Source organism: Python bivittatus, unplaced genomic scaffold, assembly GCF_059951505.1.
Source record: "Python bivittatus isolate LINGU-HERP-01145 unplaced genomic scaffold, Pbiv_v1 ctg000610_np1212, whole genome shotgun sequence".
Classification (NCBI taxonomy): domain Eukaryota; kingdom Metazoa; phylum Chordata; class Lepidosauria; order Squamata; family Pythonidae; genus Python; species Python bivittatus.
The window spans coordinates 14,175,847-14,202,270 of NW_028277088.1; the positions used below are offsets into that span (position 1 = coordinate 14,175,847).

At 36.6% G+C, this 26,424-nt stretch overlaps 1 protein-coding gene across 5 annotated transcripts in view; it reads left to right on the plus strand.

The window, feature by feature from the left end:
- Positions 1-26,424, plus strand: part of NRP1 (neuropilin 1) — a 156,810-nt gene that overhangs the window by 54,251 nt on the left and 76,135 nt on the right. For all 5 annotated transcript variants that reach the window (XM_088150053.1, XM_088150055.1, XM_088150054.1 and 2 more), the window contains 4 exons: positions 5,202-5,383; positions 11,081-11,308; positions 22,030-22,185; positions 25,991-26,157. In XM_088150053.1, coding sequence (XP_088006179.1) covers positions 5,202-5,383; positions 11,081-11,308; positions 22,030-22,185; positions 25,991-26,157 — 733 coding nt within the window. The remainder of the gene's footprint in view (positions 1-5,201; positions 5,384-11,080; positions 11,309-22,029; positions 22,186-25,990; positions 26,158-26,424) is intronic.

Consider the following 26,424-nt stretch of genomic DNA (forward strand, 5'->3'; position numbering starts at 1 on the left):
GTAAGTCTATGACCTTGTACATGCATTGCGTACATTGGACTATATTTCCCTCCTCCCGAATCTATCTATAATACCGTATGGCATTCTTCAGGTAATGATTGCCTTAAATACTTGCACAGTTCAGCCATCTACCACTTCATAGCAATGTTTCTGAAGATGTGAGTTAAGAGTGTGCTGGGTTTCATTACCATTTTCTCACAAAATACATTATTTATGGATAGCTATAACTAGGAAGAAAATTGTTATGCTTGGCAAGACTGAGGGAAGTAGAAGGAGGGGAAGAGAACAGACAAGGGAGATGAACAAGGTGATGAGCATTTGTCCATATATCCTTAGGAGTCAAACCTATCTAACAATTATCAATTGGAATCCATTCTGAACTACGCCTAAACCATCATATTAAAGCTAGTATTATAGTCTCAGATGGCTTGTGTTTCAAGCAGCTGGTTGGCTCCTTTTAGAAACTGGGGCAGCGTTGTCTTCCTCATTTCTTTTAGTTAACTTTTCAATAAATATTTCACAGTTCGGTGTTCCAGTAAACATTTGGCATTTATGAGCAATAAAAAGAGAGATAAAATCCCCAAAACTTACCTGCTCCTATAGAAGTATTGCTGTTCTTATCAGTAAACTTGCAGCAAGCCATTTCCTATAATCTAAGGCATGGAATGAGCAAAATCATCTCCGTTCAGAGTTTAATCACATGAAACATCTGCAAAACTGTCTTCAAGTGAACATTTATTCTTTTTTTGTTCCCTTGTCTTTGAAATAAGACCACAAAGCTTGTACACTGATCAATGGCTACTAAAACATCAGTGTATAAGAGGAAATGCTGTTAGCACAATATTTCACATATGTTAATGCTTACAGTACCATCAGTGTCAGCTTTATTTTCAATTTGATATATACCAAAGCTGGCATACAATTTTAACTGGTGAGGTAATGTCATTTTTAATTTAGAGAGCCTTTAACTGTCCACTTTAACTAGTGATATCATCTTTGTAGTGGTCTCCTGAGATCTCATGTAAACATAACTAATGGGCCCCAGACAGTTTAGAGCTTAACTGTTAAGGGTGGCACCAGTCATCATCTTTTTTTCCCCTTTTGTTCACTTCAAAATTGTCAGATATAGTTTACATTACTGCCATTTAAAAAAATATATATTCCCCATCCATTGATGTAATTTGGAGTTTTTCACATGTGTAACAATAGGATGAAATGGCCAGAACAAATTAATATAACATATTAATATCAAGTATTATAGGATAATAAAAGAAAATAGGATTATGCAAATAAAAATCATTTCATGTATTTAAAAGGCAACATATTGGGAAATTTAAAAAAAAAATCATTCTAGTCACTCTTCATTAGGAAAAAAGCAAAGTACAATACTTGAAATGAAATGAAGTTTCATGACATTTTTTTTTTCTTTACAAGCAGGTACAGACTTTCCATTTTTAATGAAGTCACCCTAAACATTTTGGCTGTGATGCAATCAGCTTTAAAGACTATGGGTGTGTGGGGATTATGACAAAGTTATGAATTCAAATGTCTGTGAAAATTAATAATTTGACTAAGGGCAGACCACTTAAAAAACTATAAACAAGAGACTGAAATAGGAAATAGAGAAGAAAGGTGATTTGATTCTCCACCATCTTTCTCAGATCTAATTAGATGTCTTTGCTTTTCATTTCATTTTGATAACTGAAAGTTTTGCAATGAATTTTTTCTGAGAGTCCTCTCCTAGATTATGTTAGAAGTTGGGCATGGATTATGCAATGCAAAATGAGCCTCATCATAGCATTCTCCAAAGACCTAGAATTCTGAGTGGAAGCCTTTGCACACATTTACTTGGATGTCTTCAGCCAGTCTCTTCCTGATATAAACCAGCCTGGGAACAAGCAAAAGTTCTTAGATCTAGATAGCATAGGTATATTATCTTTATATAATTATGTTTGCAAGAAACTGTAAAGGAAATTTGCCCAAATGCATTGTGGCCTGTCTAATTATGCTGATGAAATATTTCATAGCAACTGTGATGACCTACTGGAGGATGACCCTCGTAATGACCCACATTCCAATCACTATAAAGAGTTCAAGTCATACTGGACTCAAAAATACAGACTTGTAGATGCAACTATGAAAAGCCAAAATCCATGGCTGCATTGAATTGGTCTCAGGATTCTATTACTGACATAAATATTCCCAACTAAAAAGCAGAAGTAGGAGGGGAAGAAGGTTAGTATCAAAACAGGAAAGATTATGATTGCATCATTTTGATGTGTTAATATAGCAAACACATACGAAGAGCTAGAACTTCAACTGCAATACCATACCTGCCATCATTTATGTTTTGAACTGCCTCCCTGTGGATGCCAGTGTCCATGAATTATCTAGATAGGAGAGCAGGAATGTGGAGAATGTAAACATTCACCCATCTCTTAAGGATGGAGGTTAGTGAAACAAAAAAGTTCAAGAATTCACTTCTTAAAAGGAAGCACTGTAAAAGGCCATGAAGGATTTGAAGTATGATTTTATATGAATTCTGTAACATCTGTCCTACCTGGTGAGAGACTGTCTCCTGTCTCATATGGTTGCCATAACAACGAAGAAATACTTCCTAGCCAAATAGACCCCATTTCTAGAGGGAGCCTGACAACTAGAGGGAAAGAAGAGGGAGATATTAATCCAAGATAAGGACTGAAAGAGTGGGAAAAGAAAGTCAAAGGGAAAAAATGATTGGAAGAAGAAAATATTGGAAGGCAGAGAAACAAGAACAAAACAGTTTAGAAAGGAGAGCAGTGGAGAAGAGAACAGACGGGAAGGAAAACAGAGTAAAAAGTTATGGAAGAGAACAAAGTGCACAGGAATAGCAGAGAGACAAAGAAGAGAATGAGGAAATATAATTCATATATCAAAATATATTAAATATAATTTATCTGATAGAAAGGTTGCTACTGATGCTCTAACTTAATGGAAGTTGGACTTTGAAGAAGCAGAATAGAAAGAGTATTGACGGTTTTGAACTCTGGTGCTGGAGAAGACACCAAAAAACCCAAACAAATAGATCAGTGCATGCTGGCTGGGGAATTCTGGGAGTTGAAGTCCACACATCTTAGAGTTGTCGAGGATGAGAAACATTGAAATAGATCATAGAACAAATCAATTATGAGTTCTCACTCAAGACACAAATGACCAGGCTCAAATTATCATATTCTGGACATCTCCCAGCCAGCTCCCTTGAGAAGTCTATAATGCTGGGAAAAGTGGAAGGAAGGAGAGAAAAGGAAAGGACAACCAGCAGCAAGGTGGATGGACTCAATTACAGTGGTGATGGGTGCACTATTGGAAGATCTGAAGGACCAGATTGGGGCAGATAGTCCTGGAGAAAATCTGTGTAGTCACTAAGAGTCAGCACTAAATTGATAGCACATAATCAATCAGTCAATAAGAAATGCTAGGAAAGTATTTCCAAACCAAGTTTTAATAAGATCTGAATTTCAATTGCTTGTAAAAGCCTAAATAAAAAAAAAGTTTTTAAAACACATTTTTCACAATCTGGATCAAAATTCCTTGCCCATCCCTAAAAGCATTCCCACTAGCCATCAGTTCCCAAACTATTTTCTTTTCTTTCTTGGACTTAGTGTATCTGTCATTGGTGGGAGCAGCAGTCGCAGTAATGATGTAATGTAGGAGGGAAAAAGAGTATTTTTTTTTCTTCCTGTCTTCTTTTTCCATCATCCAGATGTATCTGATGCCAGAGTGCAAAGCCCGGGGCACAATGATAAACTCTGTTGTTCTGAGGATTACTGCAGTAGCAGGGGAAGGGCTAACTCAAGTACCACAAGTACAGCGTCTCCTTCTTTAAGATATAATTGGCTAGATTCTCTGTATTAAGGCTTGACTCCTGGTGACTTCATGGACATGTCCATGTAGTTTGTTGTCAATACTGTAGAAGTGTTTACCTTGCTTTTGTTGTCCAGAATGTTTTTGTTTTTTGGGTTTTTTTTTTCAGTTTTTCAATCTATAGTCTCCATCTCTGGGGTTTCCTGATAATGTCCTGTACAAAAATTTATGAGGACTGACTCTGATTTAGCTTCTAAAGAACAGTCAGGGTAGGATAAGGGCTGCCACTTGTAAATTGTGCAGGGTTTCGTGTCCTACTAATGTTTCAGAATTTTTGTAGCCATTATTTTCATTTTTATGTTTATGTGAGTTTTGGTTAAAAATTGGGGACTTCAGTATTTGGTGAAGCTCATATCTTACATAATCTGTTTTTATGATATTCTTAGATAGCTGAGAGAGTACTCCTTCTTTAGTCCCTTCTTTGGGAGCTATCTTAAACCAGAATGGACACTTTCAGTCTAAATGGTCTACCAGTTGGCTTGGCAAAAAGCAAGTTCATGTTTTGAAACAGTTTTATATTCTTCTATTATTTTATTATCATTTGAGATTAATAAAATGGGTTAATATACTTATGCAGATGAACCAGAGTTTCATTTTCATTATTTCATACTTCTATTTTTCATTATTTTATGCATGTGTCTTGCATGTGTGCTGCAGACAGAGTCAAACCATTCTCTAGAACTTCTCAATCCTCATGAAAAATCCATTTTTTATATTATTATGGTCATTTTAAGTAATATGATGTTTAAAAACACACAGATGTATAATGATTAAGAAAGCAGCAGAGCAGTAAAGATAGTATAATATGTAAGACTTCATTTATTATTCTTTGGACTATACTTGCAGAATTGCATATCGAAATACAAGTATTGTACAGAAATTAAAGCCAAAAGGATATTTTAGAATTCAGACAAGAACTCCACCATTTGAAAAGAATTTGGTGTATTATGTATTGATAACAATGCCACGATAGACAAAGGAATGCAATTTAATAATACAGAATTGTGCTCATGAGATTTCCTTTTTCTTGTTAATTGGTTACTTTAGCTGATATTGTCTGTAAGCATAATGGGTGCCATTCTTCCTAATAGTTCCATCTCGCCAGATGATGTCTACCGACATGATGTAGTCCATTTTAATTTTTTCATTTTGCGTACATCTTTTAGGATAATGCAGCTTCCAAACAGGCTAGCATTATTCTTCATTATCTGTGGTGCATGGCTGTAGTTCTTAAATTAATTAGTTTTCTTTTTCTTCCCTGGAAGTTAAAAGTTTCTTTTCTTCAATTTATCTACCAGGTACGATTATGTTGAAGTGATTGATGGAGACAATGCAAATGGGCGAGTGTGGGGAAAGTTTTGCGGCAAGATTGCCCCCCAACCTGTGATATCTACAGGACCATACCTCTTAATCAAGTTTGTCTCTGATTATGAAACTCATGGAGCAGGCTTCTCCATTCGCTATGAAATATTTAAAAGAGGTGAGCAAGCTGCTTAATCTTGTCATGCTAATTATTTTTAACATAAAATATTGACAGTGGTTCAATTTGTTCAATTTGAAGGTCACTGATATTTGGAGAGAGGGGAATTAAAAGAACATTTAATGTCAAATTAATTTCTAGAGTGTTGCTTTCATAGGATCATGGAGGTCAGTGAGTCAAGTCACTAACTTTTGGTCTGTCCTGATACAAATATAATTTTTTTGCATTCAGTTCTCATAATAGCAAATGATTGTTAATCTGGAAGCTGTGATTGTGACGGACATCAGCTATTTTTTGCCTGTAATATATTCATACCGTCTTGTCATTAATTTGAGCCTCCATGAGTCAACATCGATTTGGCAGCTTTTCAATTTTAAATAAATATATCAACAGATTTAGTATTGTACACATATCTCTAATTTAAATCAATAGGCTTTTTAATTAAAAAATGGTAACTATATGCAAAAACAGTAGTAAAGTAATGCAAGATTCTGAAAATTGTAACGTAAGAAAAGTGTATCCTTAGTTTTACTGCTAATCCTGCTAATGCTGAAATTTCTCAACTTGTTCTTACAATTAACTGTTTAACTAAGTCTTGCTGAATACAAAGGGTCAGAATTAAATCATTAACTTCATTTGACAAGTCCTGCTTAATCAGTGCATGTTTTCTTTTGCTTTTTGTACTGTTGATTTTGTTTTATATCAGTTTATAATATTCCAAATATCATTGCTAATTCTATCCAATATGGTAATCTTTGTAATCCACAACTCATTGTGTGTCCATTGTGGATTGGGAATGGATGAGATGTAGATCATCATAATAGCTTAAAGCATTTTCTGCTAGAAAGACCTAGAAGAAGTACAATAATTAACATACGGTTCAAACATCCCCTGATTTATTTCAGTGAAGACAGATGAATGCAGGCAGTTTTGTAAACAAAACACAACATGGAAGGGGTGTGGGAGGTTTTCTGCTCTGACAAAGACTGGCAAATGACCTCTGCCCCATGGTCAAATCCTTTGTGAAGTAACTAACCACTGAGTAAATACCACAATCACTTTTGGTATAAGCCTTATCTTTGGTTGGAGGCAGACTAAAGAAGCATTTGGCATCCAGGAACCTCCTCTGAACGAAGCTAGATAATTAATAAATAAAACAACATCCCATCCCACCCCAAGATGTTAAGTTTTATAGAAGGCTTTTGCTTCTGCAACAAACTGTGTGAGTTGGGATTTTAGTACCTTGCCAATTAAGCAGTGAGCTTTTAAGGCCACTGTGCATAAAGAACTACTGAAAGGTCTCCAAAACAAGCAATTTGCCAAAAGTGAGCATTTTCAGTAGGGCTTTTTTTCCTTGATATCTCAGTGGCAACTCAGCAGTTCCCTGCATTTATTTCCTTCTATGATCTCTTAAATCTCCTTCTGAAAGACACTAGTTACATTAAGCCAACATTATAAATGAGAACTTGCACACTCAAAAGTCAGAATATTTAAAGTTATTGCCCCCAAAGTAATATTAACTCAGGTTTATGCCACAGTATATCAAAGTGGAAATGCTATTTCTGTGTTCGGGAATGGAAAAGTGCACGTGTGTGGTCCGAGAATTACAGTTGCTGTAAAAACAGAGCTTTCATGTCTTTCTTTTTGAATATTTTAATAACCTAATTAACATTGAATTACTATATTATTGAAAATGAAATCTGCATCTAGTATTTTAATATTAAACTATAATAAAAGCAGATACAGTGTGAAGATAACATTTTGCACATTATAGGACAATTTATGAAAGTGAGTCAACCATGGGCCAGTTGCGCCCATTCCTAGATCAGAGGGACCTACTCACAGTCACTCATGCCCTGGTCACCTCACAGTTAGATTACTACAATGCACTCTACATGGGCCTGCCCTTGAAGAGTATCTGGAAACTTTAGCTGGTGCAAAATGCAATGGCACGAGTAGTTATGTGTGTTTCTAGTAGAATACATGTTATACCTCTCCTACGCGAGCTGCCTTGGTTACCAGTTTGTTTCTGGGTCTAATTCAAGGTACTGGTGTTGACCTTTAAAGCCCTTCATGGCATGGGGCCAGGCTATCTGAGGGACTGCCTCTCCCCAGTTTCATCTGCCCATCCTACCAGATCCAGCAGAGGGGGCATGTTACGGGTTCCATCGCCTAGGGAAATACATTTGGCAGGGCCCAGGCAGCGGGCCTTTTCTGCTGGGCACCTGCGCTGTGGAATCTTCTCCCCCCTGAGGTGAGACTGGCCTCATCCTTGTTGAGCTTCTGGAGGTCCCTTAAGGCTTGGTTATGCAAGCAGGCCTGGGGACTCCAGGGGATGGGGGAATTAGTGAGGTGGCTCCCTTATTTTTAACTTGCTTTTATTCTCTGTTTTATTTTGTTTTATATATTTTTACTGTATTTTACTGTTTTTAGCTTTGTTGTACGCCACTAAGAGTCACCTGTGGTGAGATGGGCAGCTATATAAATTGATTTAATAAATACATACATATAGTCAAAATACTTCATTAAAATCAATTAATTTCGGTTGCAAAATTTAAGTGTAATGTTTAAAAATAAATCCCACACAGTTTGGGTAAAGGAGCGTAGAATATTACCATATACAGCATGGATGGAAAAGCAACAAAATCCCATCATAGGCTTTCAAGTGGACCCTACAGATTTACCTGTCCATTTTGTCCTGTGAGTTAGGACATTGTAGAGTGAATTAGTCTATATGATGTCATCTGTCTTATTAGAATTCACTGCTGTTTTTAAAAATATTTTCATTAATTTATAGTGCTTTTCTGGTTCTAAATGTCATTGTAGCCTACGTCTGAGAATTTTCTATGAAGCATGTTTTCTAAATCCCCATCTGTAGCATAAATTTCACATGTTGCACAGGTCGAGTAGTTGAATAGGAAGTTGGGCTACATATGAGATGAATCTTTGAACCCCTGATAATAGGTTTGTGGCTTTTCACAGGGGTATGACATCTTCCATAAGCACTTGCAATTTTGGCTCACTACCAAACTTGGCTGATCTGATCAGGGTTGGGTGTGGCTAGTACTTGGTGGGAGGAACCACCTGTAAATATCAGGGTTCTTGGCTAGAATTGATTGATTGATTGATTGATTGATTGATTATGTACCATGAAGTCGCTGTCGACTCCCAGCAACCACATAGATAGATTTTCTCCATGACAATCTATTCCTAACCCGGTCCTTCAGGACTTTCAACAGTGTACTCATTGCCACTGTAACTAAGTCGATCCACCTTGCTGCTGGTTGTCCTCTTCTTCTCTTGACTTCCACCTTTCCCAACATTAGAGCCTTCTCCAGAGAGTTAGGTCTTCACACAATGTGTCCAAAGTAGAATAATCTGACTCTGCTTGGCTATAAGAGGAAGAGAAGGGGGTGGGGGGAACAGCCTGAAGGAAGGCAGTGGCAAACCATTAGGATATTGTTGTCAAAAAATGTATATGGATGTGTCCATGAAGACAGCATAGTCAGAATTGACCCAAAGGAGGCTTTTCCTTTACTAAGCTTACAAAAATAGGACAAGGAATACTGAAAACAAATATTTGATGCATCTCTGAGTCTAAGCAAGGATTGAAACAAATAAGAACTCATTCTTTTCTGTTGTCTGGTAACTTTGGATTGACCTGATAGTAGCATGCTTCATATTATTTTACACCATTGTATGTTGTGACATTATTTATAAACATAATGCATCTTTCAGATTAGCTTTCTTTTGGGTCACTATCTGTATCACTGAATAGATAAACCTGACCAGTTGCTTAGATCAGCTTTAATCAAACTTTTAATTGCTAGTCATTTTAAGGACTGATTTTGATTTTGATTTTATATGTGATCATATTATTGTTGTTGGGGGAGTTATTGTGGTATGGTGCCTTCAGTGTTGGCATAAACAGGAAGGAAGGAAGGAAGGAAGGAAGGAAGGAAGGAAGGAAGGAAGGAAGGAAGGAAGGAAGGAAGGATAGTTTCTATGCATTCACTGTGCTTCCTGCTATCGTTTGCAAAGGGAATGTGTTCTCCCTTTGAAGGCGTATCCTGTAGATTAATTTTCAATTTCAGTGTATGTATATCATAAATTCATCATATAGATAAATTTCAGTGTACATAAATCTCTTTAAAATACCCACCAGCTTCAGCCTCAGTTGGCTACTCATGAAACTTTCTATGAATCTTTAGTGCTAAAAGAGAGAGAGAGAGAAAGGAAGAGACTGTTACTTTGTAAGAGAGGAAATCCTGTTTGTAGATATACATCTGCGGTGAGACCTCCAGTCCCTAATACCTCTTGGCAGAGGGGGGAAGGAAGGATTAATTTCCTCATGTATTTGGGGAGCCATGCCTTCTCAGTGGTGGACCCTGTTTTTTGGAACAAACTGCCCCCAAATCTATGGTTGACCCCAGGCCTGTGGACCTTTAGAAAGGCAGTCAAGACCTAGGTTTTCTCCCAGGCTTTTGGTTAGGTTGACTGGAGGCCCAGTTGGATGAGTTGCAGTATATTTTAGTCCAGTTGCCATTTACTGTTTTAGTTGGTTTTAATGCATTGTGGGGTTTTTTCCTTATGTTGCATTCATTGTGGGGTTCTTTTTTTTTCCTTGTACACTGCCCAGAGTCATGCTATTGAGTTGGGCAGCTGTATAAATGATATGAATGAATGAATGAATGAATGAATGAATGAATGAATGAATGAATGAATTTGCAACCCACCAGGGAATTATCCTGATAGCAATGATATTTGGAAACAGCCTCTCACTCACTCCCATACAGGGAATCTTTTTTCAAACCTCCTTGCTGCCAAACATGGCGGATGGCATCTTCATGTATGTGGGTCTACACCAATGTTGATGTGTGTGAATCAATGCTTAAGAAGATGTCTAGCTTTTCTGATGTAACTGCATCAGAAGAAGTTACCTCTGCAAAGAAATCAGAAGTTACACGGGCAGTGGGCATTGCCCATCCATACGGGCCATTTGTAGCACACACTAAAGACTATAATAGAGCTACTTTTTATGTAATTTCCTTGCACAATGCTGATGTTAGTTGGATTTGGGCAACACTGCTGGTAATCAAACAGTTTATCATACCTTCACTAACAGCATCACTTTACTGGTGCACCTGTGTCAACACTGCTCAGAATGAGTCAGTCACCCTTGATACAAGTACGAATTACCTTTCACATCTAGTTTGTCAAGAAGGCATAGGTCACATCTGGCAGACTTACTGAATCACTGCTCTAGGAATATGAAACCACTGTTCCATCAACCAAATACCACACTCCCCTCTTCTTGCAAAACATTCTGTTTTACCAATAAAAGGCTGTCAGCCTGAAGATTTAAAGATTTAAACTTAAAGGGACTATAATTATTTCCCTAGGGCTGTCAAGATTTTTGCAGCTTACACTTTCATTGTTCCCACATGACATTGTCATAATTCCCCCCCCCCCCCCATTTCAGAACTGGCACAAGTTTTCTTTTTCAGATTGCTCTGCTAGAAATTGAAAAATGGAGTTCGTGCAATAAATGTGAATTACATTTTAATGCCAATTATCAGTATCAGGAACAAATTAGCTGGGTGACTAATATGGTGATTAACGTGGAGCATTTCTCCAAAAAGAAAATGTAATACTGTTACATGAGCAAAATGTATTTTTGTCTCTTTTGTTGTGCAGGGCCAGAATGCTCCAGAAACTTCACATCTATGACCGGTACCATCAAATCACCAGGATTCCCTGAAAAATATCCCAATACCCTTGAATGCACTTACATTATCTTTGCACCAAAGATGTCAGAGATTATCCTGGAATTTGAAAGCTTTGAATTGGAACCAGATTCAAATCCTCCAGGAGGCGCATTCTGTCGTTACGATCGTTTAGAAATTTGGGATGGATTCCCAGAAGGTAAGACTCCCCCCAATAGCTGTTGTGATGTTACCAGTGCTATGGTTTGTTGTCATTTTGAAACAACGGTGGTTAAAATTAGGAGATGAAGAAGAATTGTTTGAATATTGTCTTCGAAATATGTCCAAATTTGTAACTAATAAGGAAGGCATTAGGCTTTATCAGGGACAAAGAAGGCAAGCAGAAACACAACCTTGTGTTGAGTTTCCTGTGCTATCCATCAAATGAAATACAATTCTGCTTGTATTTTAATGTCATTAAGTTGAACATTTGGGTACTCTGGGCTAAATATGGTCATGATAAATGGTTGTAAAATTTTTCACAAAATAATGATATAAAGACACAAGGTTAATTCAATTATACATTATAGAGTGGTGCAGAACTTGATCCTGCTAACATAGAGTTCTGCTGTAACAATGATCTTATGTCAAACTCTAGCTGATGCAGGATAAAGGGATTTATTTTACACATTGTTAGCACTAATGGAGAGAGGATAAATGGTGTTTTACTACTGCTGTTGGTAAGTTTAGATTACTGTGATGTGTTCTATATGGAGCTACCCTTGCTCTCAGAAATTGCAGCTGTTGTAGAATGTGGCAGACATGACACATTTTTTGAAGAAAACACATTAGCTGCCAAGTGGCTATTAAGCCAAGTTCAGGGTTTTGTTTTTGGCATAAAAGGTCCCCACAAATTTGGAATAGGCCTCTGCAGATTTGGTCAATCCCTGAAATTGGTGGAGAGGTCTTTCTGGACATGCCAAAAACCATATAGTGCCACTTGCAGCCACTTATGGGTGTGGTTGTTCCCGTGGTATCTCTGAACTCTCTGAAATGGTCCTTTCTGAAGCTTGCGAGGCACCTAATATTAGATATTTTAAATTCCTTTTGTATTTCTTCTATGAAACCTGGATGAATGTCTTTGTTTCGGTTTTTGTTTTCCTTTCCCCTCTCCTTTTTTGTTGTATGCAGTTTTCATAGTATTCCTATTGTAGATGTTATATTTGTAAGCTGTTTAGAGATGTTTTTATATAGGAACTGGTATAAAATATATGCAATAATAATATTATATAAAATTATTATAATCATCCCTAATGTCAGAGGTGGCTCCAAGGCCGCTGCATAAATCCATCCATACTCTTCATACTCTCTTTGGCATTCAAGTACACACATGCAAAATCCATTGCTCATGCTTACCTGGCCTGGCTTTGCAGAACATTCTGTATGATCCCAGGCTCTGAGTTTACACTTTGCTTGTTCTCCCCCTCATACCCGCCACATCACAAACCATTATTTGCAAGTTGTTGCCAACACATTGTTCAGCCAACCCATTCTTCTTTCTCTTTTTCCTCACCCACTATGGATTACAATTACTTTCAGGAGGCAGTTACCACCAGCTGAGTGAGTGTGAAACATGATCTGAGATGCAAGGGGTATGGTTCACTTCTCACCCAATGAGGCAAGAGAGAGGGAAAAGTTGGGTTCTTGGGGTTACAAAGCAGCTATCATCTATTAAAACTAAGCGAGGGGAGATTACAACCAAAATCCACAAAATGTTGTTAAATTGCAGAATTCACTGTCATCAGATATACTGATGGTCACCTTAGGAGATCTGAAGAAAGTTGGAGAAATTCATGGCAGAGCAGGCTATCAGTGGATATTAGTGTTGATGGCTACAATATATGATTATCTCCTGAATCATAGGCAACAGCATACAACACCAGTTCCAGGGAAATAAGTCAAAGAGAGTTATCATCTTCCAGTCCATGCTTCTGAGGTTCTTGAATGCATCTGACTGACAACTGGTCTGGTCAGGCCAAATGTTGGATTAGATGGATTTTTAGCCTGATCCAGCAGGACTCTTTATTTTCCTACATACATCCCACTTTTGAACAAGAAGAAGCTTACCCAGAATTAAATTTCCTCATAGTGTCTTTGTGATAAAGGGTTTGTTTGCATATACAGGTAGTCCCTGGGTTAAGAATGCCCTGGTTACAGATGACCCATAGTTAAGAATGGAGTTTATTGTAGCAAAATTTGAGTTAAATACACAGTGATTAAAGTTAAATACACAATGGTTTGAGTTCATTACACAATACGACTCAGACGGTGTTATACAATAATACTGTTCCAGTTTACATGCCAATATGACTTAAGGACAGACCTTGGGAACAGAACTCGTTCTTAAACTGGGGACTACCTGTACATACAGACTGAGAATAAGAGGATTAAGAACAATAACCCTTATGAATATTCTTCATAGGATTTCTAGAGTAATTAATGCTTTAGGATTTCTTCCAAAGATCAAAGGTCCTCCTTTTCTATCCCAAGTTTAGCCCAGACTAATTAGGCTAGTCTTTTCTTTTTGCTCTTGTGTGTAAAAAAGTGGATAATCTCTATCTGTCATCAGCCATCCCATTTCTCTTTTGAGGCTATTGAAAAAAAATCTCAGTTATTAACTGGCATTCCTCAGAGCACTAACTCTGACAACAGAACACAAAATCAAAACTGTAGATCATGATTTACAGAAAAAAGGCAACCCGGTAGTGTTATTCTTACCAAGTCCCTGAAGTCACAACAGTATGCACACTTTTTTTTTTTTTTTTGGTTGTATAATTTCAATTTGTAGAGTCATATTTTTGAATTTACTCCCCTTGTAAAAATTTGCATGCATGAAATAAAACTCTGTATCACATACAGGTACTCCTTGTTTAGCGACCACAATTGGCACCAGCAACCTGGTTGTTAAGCAAAGTGGACACTAAGTGAAAAATCACATGACTGCAACTGTGCTTATGATTTTACACAGGATAACACATACTGACTGTAATGGTGATCACATGACTGACAGAGAGAGAGAGACACTGCAAAGGTCATAAATGTGGGCATTGGCCGCAAAGTTACTTTTTTATCACTGTCATAAATGCGAACTGTTGCTGTCCAAGGCAGTTATTAACAAGGACTACCTGTACAGTGTTGTGAAATAGTTTTATATGTGTAAGAGATTTATATAAATGATTAGATAGGGATCTTTTTTTTTAAATGACACACATACACCCTTGTCCACTTGTAAACTGAATTAATATATCAAAATTCTATTGCATTTTTGGTGATGTATCAGTTGATTCTTATTTTAAATCAAATGTTAATATTATTTTGCTGTTTTTGACTTATAGTTAATTTTGAGAATATTCTTCTGGAACACATTTTAAAAATGTGCTGGTGTTAGACCTAATACTGCAACAGGAATTCTGGAAACACTGCGTTTTAATAAACCTTTGAGAATAAATTGCAGTCCAGTTTTCATCCATGTATATGTTTTTAGGAGTAAATAGGTTCATTGTGTATGTGTGTGTGTGTGTTTTTTAATCTTCTTTAGTAAGTAACAATGCAGCAGGAAAAGCAATCACTGAAGGACTGTCTAGTATTTACTTGTCCATTGCAGTAGCTTTATAACATATTGTAACTATGCCCTAAATATAACAATAGGCTTTTCTCTGCTACAAAAAGGTTTATGTGTGAATACCTGTAGAAATCTTTACTTCCACTGATATGTGGAAAAAAGACTAATTAGCCAAATTATTTAAAATATTTCTACAGAGATTAGTGTCAAGGTTATTGTCCCTAAAGTAGTAATTTTCTGGTTCAAGAGAATGATAGAACTGAAACCATTATGTGCAAGTATTATAGTTTTTCTAATCTATCTTTGAATTAAAAATGTCCTTTATTTAAACTGTAAACATTTTAAAACATATATTTCTGTAACTACCTATCCATTATATCTTTTCTTGGATGATAACAGTTTCAGAATGTTCATTATTTACCATGCGTAGACATATATATCATCTTTTAATATGAACCGTTATTAAATATTTCATATTAACTTTTTCCATTAAACCAATGATAATAAATCTACTGGGCATAAATAGTCTATTAACAACTAGGCTATGCCTGGTTCAGAAATGATTTGGAGGAAATACTTCAGACCTTGCACAAGCTTGAGTGCAGTACCTGTTTGCTATTCATTAAAGCAGCCTGTCATTTTTCAAGCTTCCATGTGAAAATAAAAAAAGACATAGCTGCTTTAAGAGTTACATTAACTTTAATTAGTTTTTTTAAGTAGCTGTATCTTTTTTTCAGACTTGCATAGAAGACTAAAAAAAATGAAGAGTTGCTTTAATGAATAATAGAGAGGGCTCTGCTCATGTTCCAAAGCAATTCTTTTAAATCATTTTTGTAGCATTCACAGCCTTATTAACAATAAGTATAGCATTGGACAATATTTTGCTATCATGGATTTTAGTCTCTTTGCCAAAGTATTTTATCAAAGAGAGCATATTCTCTTTTATGGTTGTAGAAAATTAACGTTGAACTTCAGAATGTTCAAAGAAAAGCCCAGGAGAAGCTATCCTGGAAAATCAAGTATTTCCATGTTTTTCTGGTTTTTGTAGTGTGAGTCTTTATAGGACTTCATCTGTCAAGGATAGGCTTCCACTATTTCATAACAGAGCTCCTTGCTTTCATCACTGCACAGCATGCCTAAATCAATTAATTAAGAACGTTTCTTGCAAGTACCTCAAGTCAATGCCACAAAATGATATGTAACCTCGAAAATGACATTTCTGAGGTCAACATCCATCTACATCTTCTTTGTTAGTGTATGATCTGCTTTTAGCATGCCATTGCCAATAAATTCATTTTATAAAACATTTTCTGGATATTGGCCATCTTACTATTTAATCAGAAATCATAAGAGATACAAGTTCTATAGGAGAAAGGGCAGAAGGGTAGTACAATACTCCATAAAAGTGATTTGTTTTTTGTTCCAGGGAAAGAAGCAACATTATGGATGAGGGAGAGATGCTTTGGACAACCTGGGTCTATTAGATTTGTCACATTTCCATTTATTCTAATGGAAAACGTAACCATGGCTTCATCCTATTCAAGCAATTGGATTATAGTATGCCTGTGTGAAATCTCCAAAGTGTCATTCAGCTGCTTAGCTTTTAGAACACCAGATATGTGATTTATAGGTTTGTTTTGGAGTCTGTCTCCAAAAACTGCTTCAGAGTTTACAAGAGTGCAGACATAGCACCTACCTGCAGTATCTTAAGACAACAATGTGCTTGTTTATTGTGTTTTTCTTATTCATTAATGGCAGACACCTAGTATTTTCTCTCAGTTGACTGTTTCTTTTTCCACAATGTAATCATTTTTCCTATGGTATTAATTTCTTAGACCAAAGAGGCAAAATAATGTAAAAAAGGTATTTTTCACTTTTCTACTCCCAAAATTAAAATTTAGAATCTCCTAATTACACAGCTCCAGCTCCAGAATTTGTGCTCTAAGAACGAGACCAAGTACTATGTATCTTAAAATGTAGTAATTTTAGCAGTAATTTAAATGGGTCTCAGCTAATCTATAATTTCAGTTTAAACAGTTAAGAGTAAATGTGCTCTGCTGAAATCTGTTTGACCTTTGGCTCACAAATTACAAGGCAAAGAAGGATTAATAGCAGCCTTCAGAAAAGACTGACACATACTAGCTAAGCAAGTAGTGATATAATCTCATGAATTATTGGTCAAGACGTTTTCTCTGCAGTGAATCATCTGGGTATGGTCACCTTTTATGCTACATTAAGTAATTTATTGTCACTTGCAAGGGTTTGGGAGTCTGAAATTGAAAATAAAAAGATAATTTTTCAAGTATGCTCTGTATTTGTATAGGAAGATTAAAAAAAAAACCCTATTCATCCTGTTCAAGTCAAATCAATAATGCATTATCTCAGTAAGGCAGTCTTACATGTTGCATAATAAAATCCCATACCTCTTAATATGATATTCTACAAGGTTTTCAGCTGCTGAATGTACATAGTTAGACAGGAAACCAACAGAACCGTGAAAACTGATGAGCATATTCAAAAGAATTAAAATTTAAATTGCCTAGTATGTCTGTTTTAAACTATAAAGGCATGAGTTGCATGGAACTTTGAAGGGTGAATTAGCTTAAAATAAGTTTGTTTTTACTATTTAAAGGAAGCTTTCTTGTAGAGAATATCAGGTCTATAACCGACAAAACTGCCAGAAGAAGACAGTGGCAAATCACTTCACACTGCCAATAAAACATGGATGTGTCCATCAAGTAATCAGAATAACTACTGTGGTATGGTTTAGTAGGGAATTCTTTTTTCCCCCTAATTAAACTCAGTGGCTGCAGAGTTCAGAGGATTTAGTGAAAAGGAAGCTAAGATGAAGATGTTTGTTCATTGGACAGAAGGCAGAAACACAATGAGAAGAGAAGGCTAGACACTGATTAGTCACATGTAAGATAAAGTACAAAAATCCCTATATATTGCATGTATTTATGTGTGCGCCTGCATGCACATAGATGCATATGCACATAGAATTAAGAGAAGAATGAGCCATAAATGAGCAAATTTCTCCTGTAAAAAAGTTGCTAAGTTCCAAAGTCCTGGGTTAGCAGGCTATACAGCTGCCCAAAATAAAGCAAGTGCCACATATCACCCTAAATTTCTTTCCCTTCAACCAAGTCTCTTTCTCTGGTTTCTCTTCAGATTGTATAAACTTTTTGCCTTTTTTACCAGCTTTTTTTATATATAGCTATCACACAGCAAGCCAGTTTGGTGTAGCCGTTAAAAGCTCCAGTTTAGAAAGCAGGACACTGTGAGTTCTGGTCCTGCCTTAGGCCCAAAGCCAGTTGGTTGACTTTGGACCAGTCACTCCATCTCTGCCTTAGGAAAAGGACAATGGGAAACCATTTCCAAAAATGTGCCAAGAAAATTGCAGGGCTTGACCATGCAGCCATCAGGAGTCAAGACTGACTCAAAGGCACAAAACAAACATCAGGAAACATCCCTGATCCCAGATTAATAATAAATGGTCAATATTGTATTCACTCATTACAAGCAGCAGGCTGACTGTGATTTGCAATTGCCCTTTTCTATTGAATAAATGTATTTGAAAACAGTATAAGAGGGGGCTTATGGTACTAACAGTTGTTCAAATGTTAGTAGCTGTAAAATGTTGAAAACTCATTAATTAGTACTGAAGTAAAAAATCGATCCAAACGCTTTGCATGTTGGAAAGCTGTGTAAGTCGCTAATTTATTAATTCATGCTAGGTGTGGGTGAGTATACAAATGGAACAGTGTTGTGTAGCAGTAGGAATGGGACCTGGGCATTGTTGATAGAGACATGTTTTGTTTCCATTGTTTTACTTAATACACAGAGAATAAAATGTTTGTTTCTTTTCTAAGTCATGGCCAAAAACATTGCCATTAGAATAAAAAGCAGTAGAAGGTTGCATTTGATAGTATTAGTGAAAATGTGTAAGGGGTCTGTGGAAACTGAAGGAGGAATTGAGAAAAAAAGGAAAGCCAATGGTGGGCCACAAGGAAGAGGAAACATAGAGGGAGATTTGGGGAAGGTTACTGGAAAGTTTGAGTGGAAGTTATGAAGGGAACTAGGGCTTTATGGATAAAGCTGTTGAGAGAGAAGGGACAAGTCTATTGATTTAATTCTTGAGAGTGGAGAGAAGATGAGGGGGAAAGAACAGAATCTGTGTAGTGTTTGGCTCACAGCCATATGGAAATTGTGATAAGAGGCTCTTAAGCTTAGGAGCTTTAGCCAATCCTGTTATAGGTTTTAACTAGCAAAAGATTTGTTGTTCTTAGCTTCCAGAGGCTAGTTCATTGGCGTATATCTTCAGTGAATACCTCTAAGAGTATTATCGTAATGGAAAGGAAATATTTCATACTGCGTGTGAATTATTTCTTTGGTGGCATAGAACATGAGCAAAGGCGGAAAGCTTGAAGCTACAAACACAAAGCATGAATAGGGATAGAGCAGTGTTTCTCAAACTTGGCAACTTTAAGACGGCTAGGGAATTCTGGGAGTTGAAGTCCACACCTCTTAAAATTGCCAAGTTAGAAAAACACTGGGATAGACAAAGAAAAGTCATTTATTGCTGGGGAATTGTACACTCAGGCATTTCCTGAATTTCTTAAACAATACACAACAGCTTTCCCTGCAAACACCGGATAACTAATGAATGACTATAAACTCTTTGTTGTATTGCTTCTACATAGGCACATGAAATTTAGCCTTCTTCAACCTGGCCAAGAAGATAGGGAATTCTGGGAATTGCAGTCCTAACACATCTGGAGGGCCCCAGTTCAGGGAATGCTGGTTCAGAACAAGATGGCAGCACCTTAATACCCATATAATGTAATTTAACAGTATTATGAGGGATGACCATAAGGTATGATCAGAAAAGAAGATGGTGGTCATGATGGTACAATCAAAGTGCCACCTGTTTTGTATGGGTGTTTCATGTGTGACACACATTTATGTATTTACTAAATGTGTACTCTTGCTGGCTACCAAGGATAAAATACAACAGATATAAAAAGCTTAAAACCCAAACAAAATATATAGCATTAGGCCCCAAAAGCCCTCAGGAAAAGCTCCCTCTTCAGTCTTTGTCTGGAAGGCAGACAAGTTTGGAGACAAACACATGTCCAGCAGGAGGTGATTCTGGGAGGCCATCACTGAGAAATGGCACTTCCAGCTTTGGCCCCCTTAACCTCCCCAAAATGGGAACAACCAGATCTTCTCCCAGCATGAAGGGAGTAGGAAGATGCTGTCCTGCAGGTAACCAGATGCCAAACCATAAAGGGTTTTATAAGTTAATATCAGCACTTTAAATGGCACTTGGAAGCTAATAGGAAGCCAATGCAAAACCCACAGAACAGGTATAAAAACAAGCAGAGCTTCAAATGCACCATCATTGCGACCATCTTTTTTTTTTTTAACCATATCTACAAACAGCCCTGAGTATTATAAACTGGCTTCAGAATGCCACGTAGATGCACAAATCTATGGATAAAGGGATTGAAAACAATAAAAAATATCCAGTTATCATTATTATTTAATGACAGTATAACTATTAAATGACAAGATAACTTTTTTCATTTTTCATTCATACTTTAGCATTTTGGTTATCTTCTCTCTCTCTCTATAGTCAACTGCTACACATGTATAAGTTGGCTTTTTACTTAGTCCATCTTAGATCTAAATGAAGTCAGTGTGAAAAGGAAATCATGAATACTTTAACCCCACTAATTCCAGAGTGAACTAAGTCAACTGAAACTTGATTTAACTATGTATGTTTGATATCAACTCAATACAAAGGTTTTAATATATACTTGTGGAATTTTTTTAAGAAACTGTCTTGTTCTGTTTGTTTCTATTTTTTCTGTATTCCTGAGTTTAATTCTAATAGATAAGATATTGTTTGTTTTATTGCAATTTAACTTTCCTTCTTGTCAGCTTTTCATTTAGTGTGTGTTTTATCTCCTAGAATTGCTTGTAAAAGCCAAATCATTCAAACCTATTCGTTACCAATTTATTCTCATGTTCCTACTGAGAAATATTCCTTCATGTTTATAATAATCTATCTCATAACTTATGATTATCGTACTAAAATACATTCTCTGGAAATATATGTTGTTTTTTCCCAGATCTTGCATTATTAACTGAATTAGGGTTAGATGGATTACTCTAATTTTGTTTAGTGTCTTGTACCCATGTGTTCATTCATAACTCCATTTTGTCATATTTGGCATAAATCTATAATTTTTAATTTAAAAACTTAACAAAATGGTATTTATACACTTTGCTGATTATACATTTTGTGAGCATTTCATGCCAAAATATTATTTTAGTTATATTTTTTCTAAGAATATGTCACAAAATTCAGAAAAGTATGTAGTCCAGGATGTAAAAATCGAATTGATTCTGTTAAAAATATCTGAACATACTCCTCAAGTATCAATAATTGGAATATTGTATAAGCCAGGGGTCGGGAACCTATGGCTTGCGAGCCAGATGTGGGTCTTTTGATGGCTGCATCTGGCTCACTGCCAAATCTTTAATAAAAAAAATAACGGGGTAAGGCTTAGAACACGTCTTCTATCCGGCGAGTGCAGGCCACGCCCTCCTCCACATTGCATCCGCATCCGGCATCCTTGGGACTCACCCTACCTTGCCCCGCAGCATCCGCGGCCAAACAGGCCTGGAGCCGCATCGTCCTCCACAGGCAGCCGCAAATCGAGGCCCCGGCTTTGGCCTAGCTCCCATGGGCGGCCCACGCGAATACGATCCGGGTGCACCACTTTGCATCCTGCTTCCGCTGCCCCTGCTCTGTTGGGTGAGTCCTCATCTTGGGCTGGCCCCCTGTTTGTGGCCCCAATGAGGTACGAGACATATTTCAGGCACGGTGCCACTTTCCACCAGTGGCCGAAAATTGAGCCCCCGGCTTGGGCCTAACCTCCTTTAAAAATGTTGGTCTTACATAAAATGCACACATTTACTTGTATTTAGTTTTAAACATATTGTATGGTTCTCATGGAATTACATTTTAAAATATGTGGCGTTCATGGCTCTCTCAGACAAAAAGGTTCCCAACCCCTGGTATAAGCAATACTTCTGTTGCAGAGCAGAACAACAGATCGTTTCCTGATTAATAAGGTATAACCACTGGAGGATACTTTCTACTTCCTATCTTATAGGGCTGTCTTCCTATAATCTCTTGAGGGACCTCTAGTATGCATATTTTTGTTGTTGGAAAAATTTAACCATTTGTTCTTGGAATATTCAATCATTTGCTTCTTTTTATATATGTATTACCATCTTCCTTTCAGTTGGTCCTCATATTGGGCGATATTGTGGACAAAACACCCCCGGTCGTGTCCTCTCATCAACTGGCATTCTCTCCATGGTTTTCTATACTGACAGTGCAATAGCAAAAGAAGGCTTCTCTGCAAACTACACTGTTGTCCAGAACAGTGTTTCAGAAGGTCAGTGTTTATTCATCCTGCAGAGTGGTGCATCAAATATTCTCTGTCATATCTTCTCTCCTGCTGAGTGCTGTATGAAATACATGGAAACCATAGATAAATCAGGACTCTGTCTTTTGTGTGTGCATGTTTTAAAAACAAGCCCTCTTATTATTAATGTCAGGAGACTCTAGTTTCTCTAAAAAGTCATGAAGTTACAGAATTCCCCTACTCTTGCTGAAATTGAGAACACTAAATCTAAACAATAACATACAAACCTAGATATAAGTTGTCCAAGACTTCATAAATTTATGCATATGGCCTGTCCTTTGAGTACATTGTAAGTTGTATTTGGCATCTCATTGCTGCAAAAGCAAAACATTGAGGGGCAAAATCCATTGAGGATACTTGATTGGCATGCAAGATCAGCTCACTCAACTTTTTTTCTCTCTCACTTATAGGGATATGGGCTAGGAGCTATGAGGATCTATTAGGCATTAAATTAAATAAAGACCTGAGCATTCTGATGCAAGTAACTTGCTCCATCACTTAACTAATTTCTAACCGTTAGCTGAAATTGCTCACAAATTTACTTTTTTGATTCCATGGATAAAAATAAGAAAATATATCATATATGCAGACACAGAACACTTTTCACCTTAAATCTGATTTACTGAAACAAAAATGAATGATCAAAAACTCCACAAAAACATCACATTAGATGTGATAATAGAAGATAGGTAGGTAGGTAGGTAGGTAGTAAATGTACATTAGTTAGGGCAGTGTTGTCCAAACTTGGCCACTTTAAGATGAGTGGACTTCAACTCCCAGAATTCCCCAGCCAGCATGGGTGAGAGTTGAAGTCCACTCATCTTAAAGTGGCCAAGTTTAGACAACACTGAGTTAGGGATTAGTATAGGAGTGCCGCTCTCTAGGAAGTGGAGGCTGCAAATCATGCAAGAGAGAAAAACGTTCCTCAGAAATCCTGCCCACGTTTGTTTTCCTTTGTATGATTTTAGGAGATAATACAGATATTGTCTTAATACACATCCTGTCTTAATACACAATAAAATGGAGATATAGATGTAACAATTAAAAATCTTCAGAATGTACGAATAATGAATAAAATATTATTCCATTCATACCCCAACTCAAGACAATTCAGCTAAAAAACATGAGACCAAGAAATGTAACATTAAAATAACAACAAAAAGCCAAGATTCATAGGGAACCAACATAGTTGACAGTTTTCACACTGCATATAGGAGGACTTAGCTATAAGTAATTTCGAGTTAGAGCTAAAGGTCAGAGTCAGAGAACAAGGGAGGAAGAAGCAGGAGAAAGGTGTGGGGGGGGGGGGGGAGAACTAAATCTAGAAACGACTGTCAATGTCCAGGAAAAACTTAGCATGACCAGGAATCCCTCTCTAGTGAGGATTAGAAATTACCACTCTGAACAGAAAGTTACTCTACTTCAGAATTTGCGAATCCCTTAACAGGGACAGTAATCTGTTGTCCTTCAAGAATTCTGAATCCCATCTATTGCCAAGTTATATATTGTTCACTCTGTATCTGTTATTTGATTTGTTTTCTAAGCAAAATAATGTTAAAAAATAAAAAAACAAAAAAATTAAAAGAATTCTGAATCCCTGTTTTATGGAGATATTCTTCAGTTAATAAGCTTGAGGGCTCTTGAAATGAAGCAGCCTTTTAGGCAAACCCACTTTAAATTCCAGGAGCTCTTAACTGCTCGGTAGAATTGCAGCAGACAATATCTAGAACACATTTTCCATTTTCAGAGTAACGACTCTTATCTATATAAAATCCTGGTACAATCAGTCGTAATTGTTCTCTTTGACTTTATAAAAATGTTTCTTTCAAAGGGAAAAATGCTGACCAACCTGATCCCATTCGATCATTTCTAATAAAACTTCACGTACAATTTAAATTGCAGACAAGATTAGCTGTACTCATCACATCATTTGTCCTTTCTGATATTATGATACCGTTTAGTGCTACACTTAGATTAAATGTTTTCATTGCATGTTATAAGGACTAGAGTGTTATATTTCCAGGTAAAGGAACATGTGTGTGAAGACCAGATAGACAAGTTGTAAAGTAAAATAGTCTAATTAAAACGAATAAGCCAAATACAGAAAGTTACACAATAACAGGTAGAACAGTTGTAACATAATTATATAAGAGGCCTAGAAGGAGGTAGAAATGCCTGTCCGCTGGCCTTTGCTGGTATAACGGGGCTCTTCTTCTGGGGGGAGATTCATTTGTTCCAGAAGCCCTGAGCCCTCCCACTCAAAAGCAAAAGCTTCTATTAGTGGTATTCCAGACAAAACCAATAGAAATCATCAAACTAGGAAAGCAGAATAGAGGCGACCTCAAATCAACCATGTCCATGAGCGAGTCTAGGATTAGGTACCTCGTTTTTGCCAGCCTGAAGCTGGCATAGATCTCCTTCATTGTGACCAATGTAAAAGGAAAAACAGGAAAATCCAGCACCGCTGTAGAAAAAGGCAGAAGTATTGTCCCCCACGCATACTACTCTGGTATCTAGAGTTAGGAAGATCCTTGATTCACATCCTGGACTCCCTTTTGGATGAATTACCATACAAAACTAATCCAGACTTAGAGCAATGATTGAATTTAGCTTCCATGAAAAGTTGAGGTTTCTTATGTTTGCAGACAAACAAACATGTTAAATATTATTTTGTTATAATAATGATTAAAATACACAAATACGCACCCATTTTGAACCACTGTTTTACCTTTTGTCCACTAGAACCCGTGCTGAACTTTGTAAGAAAGCTGGAAAAGTTTTTATATTCATGTTGCTTAATAGATTTATTTATTTATATTTATTTAATATAATTTTTATTTATGCTTAATATATTTATTAATCCTTGAAAGCAACACATGTTTGGATCTGCTTAGTACTTGAATGGGACACTACCAAGAAAAGCTCGGCCATAGGTTACAGCGGGAATTAAATAAAAATCTCAGAAGATGTCAGTGGCAAATCACGTCTGTCCTGTTGCCAAGAAAACAACATGTCCATATCCATAAACTCATTAGAAGTGGAACTTAGTCTGAAGCAATCCTTTTTACTATATCATGAAAATAAATACAGAACTGGTAATGACAAGTAATTATTTAATGTTCATTTATAAATATTCAGAGAAAACAGAACGAGAGTCTGTAATGGAATTCCCGTTTATTGATCACATCAAATTATGAAAAAGACATCTAGTCAAAAGCCTTGAGAATTGAATCTTATAGATCTGGCTAAAAGCGGATATAGGAAATACCATATCTAAATGCACATAAAGCCAACATACTATAATATACAGTGGGCCAGGAAGATTTAGTTCAAATCTGTGCTTAATTATAAAGCTTGTTAGTGACTTCAAGCCAGTTAGTATCTATGAGACTTGCCTGATTGAGCTTCCAGTGATCAAGCTAGAACAAAAAATACTTCAGGGAAAATACAATCTCATCCAGAATATCCTGTATCTAAGAGCCATTCATCCAAAGAATCATCATCTAAATGGAATTCAATCTAGGTTTATTAACCTAGATATTCATCTAGCACATGATAAGCTCCAGATATCAACTCAGCACTTTGGAAAAATAAAGCAGGTATCATCAGTATACTTGTGGCTGTCACTATGTTTATATAATTCTAAAAATTGAAGTCAGAACTATCTTAAAATTGCCAGAAGTTTCTTATTTATAAAGTAACATAACAATACTTCGGCATTCCTATCAGAAAAAGATGCAATAAGGATATCAATGCTTGTTTTTTTTTTGTTCAGATTTCCAGTGCATGGAACCACTTGGCATGGAATCTGGTGAAATTCATTCTGACCAAATTACTGCCTCTTCTCAGTATAACACCCAGTGGTCACCTGAAAGGTCCCGCTTAAATTATCCTGAAAATGGATGGACACCTGAAATTGATTCTACTAGAGAATGGATACAGGTAGGAAAGATCAAACCATGTTTATAAAAAGAGTACAAGTTTGTTGGGGGGTTTCAAGGAAAGCAAACAGACTATTTAAAATGGTAAAGAAATGCCCCAGAACATTCTTTTCTTTTTAAAAAATGGTAATATAGAAAGTTCTGTGCCTGAATATCTTCACTCTTCACATCCCCTATTAGGTTTATATTACAAATAGACTGACTCTCAAAGGTATAGGGGGAATAGAAAGAAAAGGTCAAGAAGATTCTTTCTTTTCCTTCCTGCAAT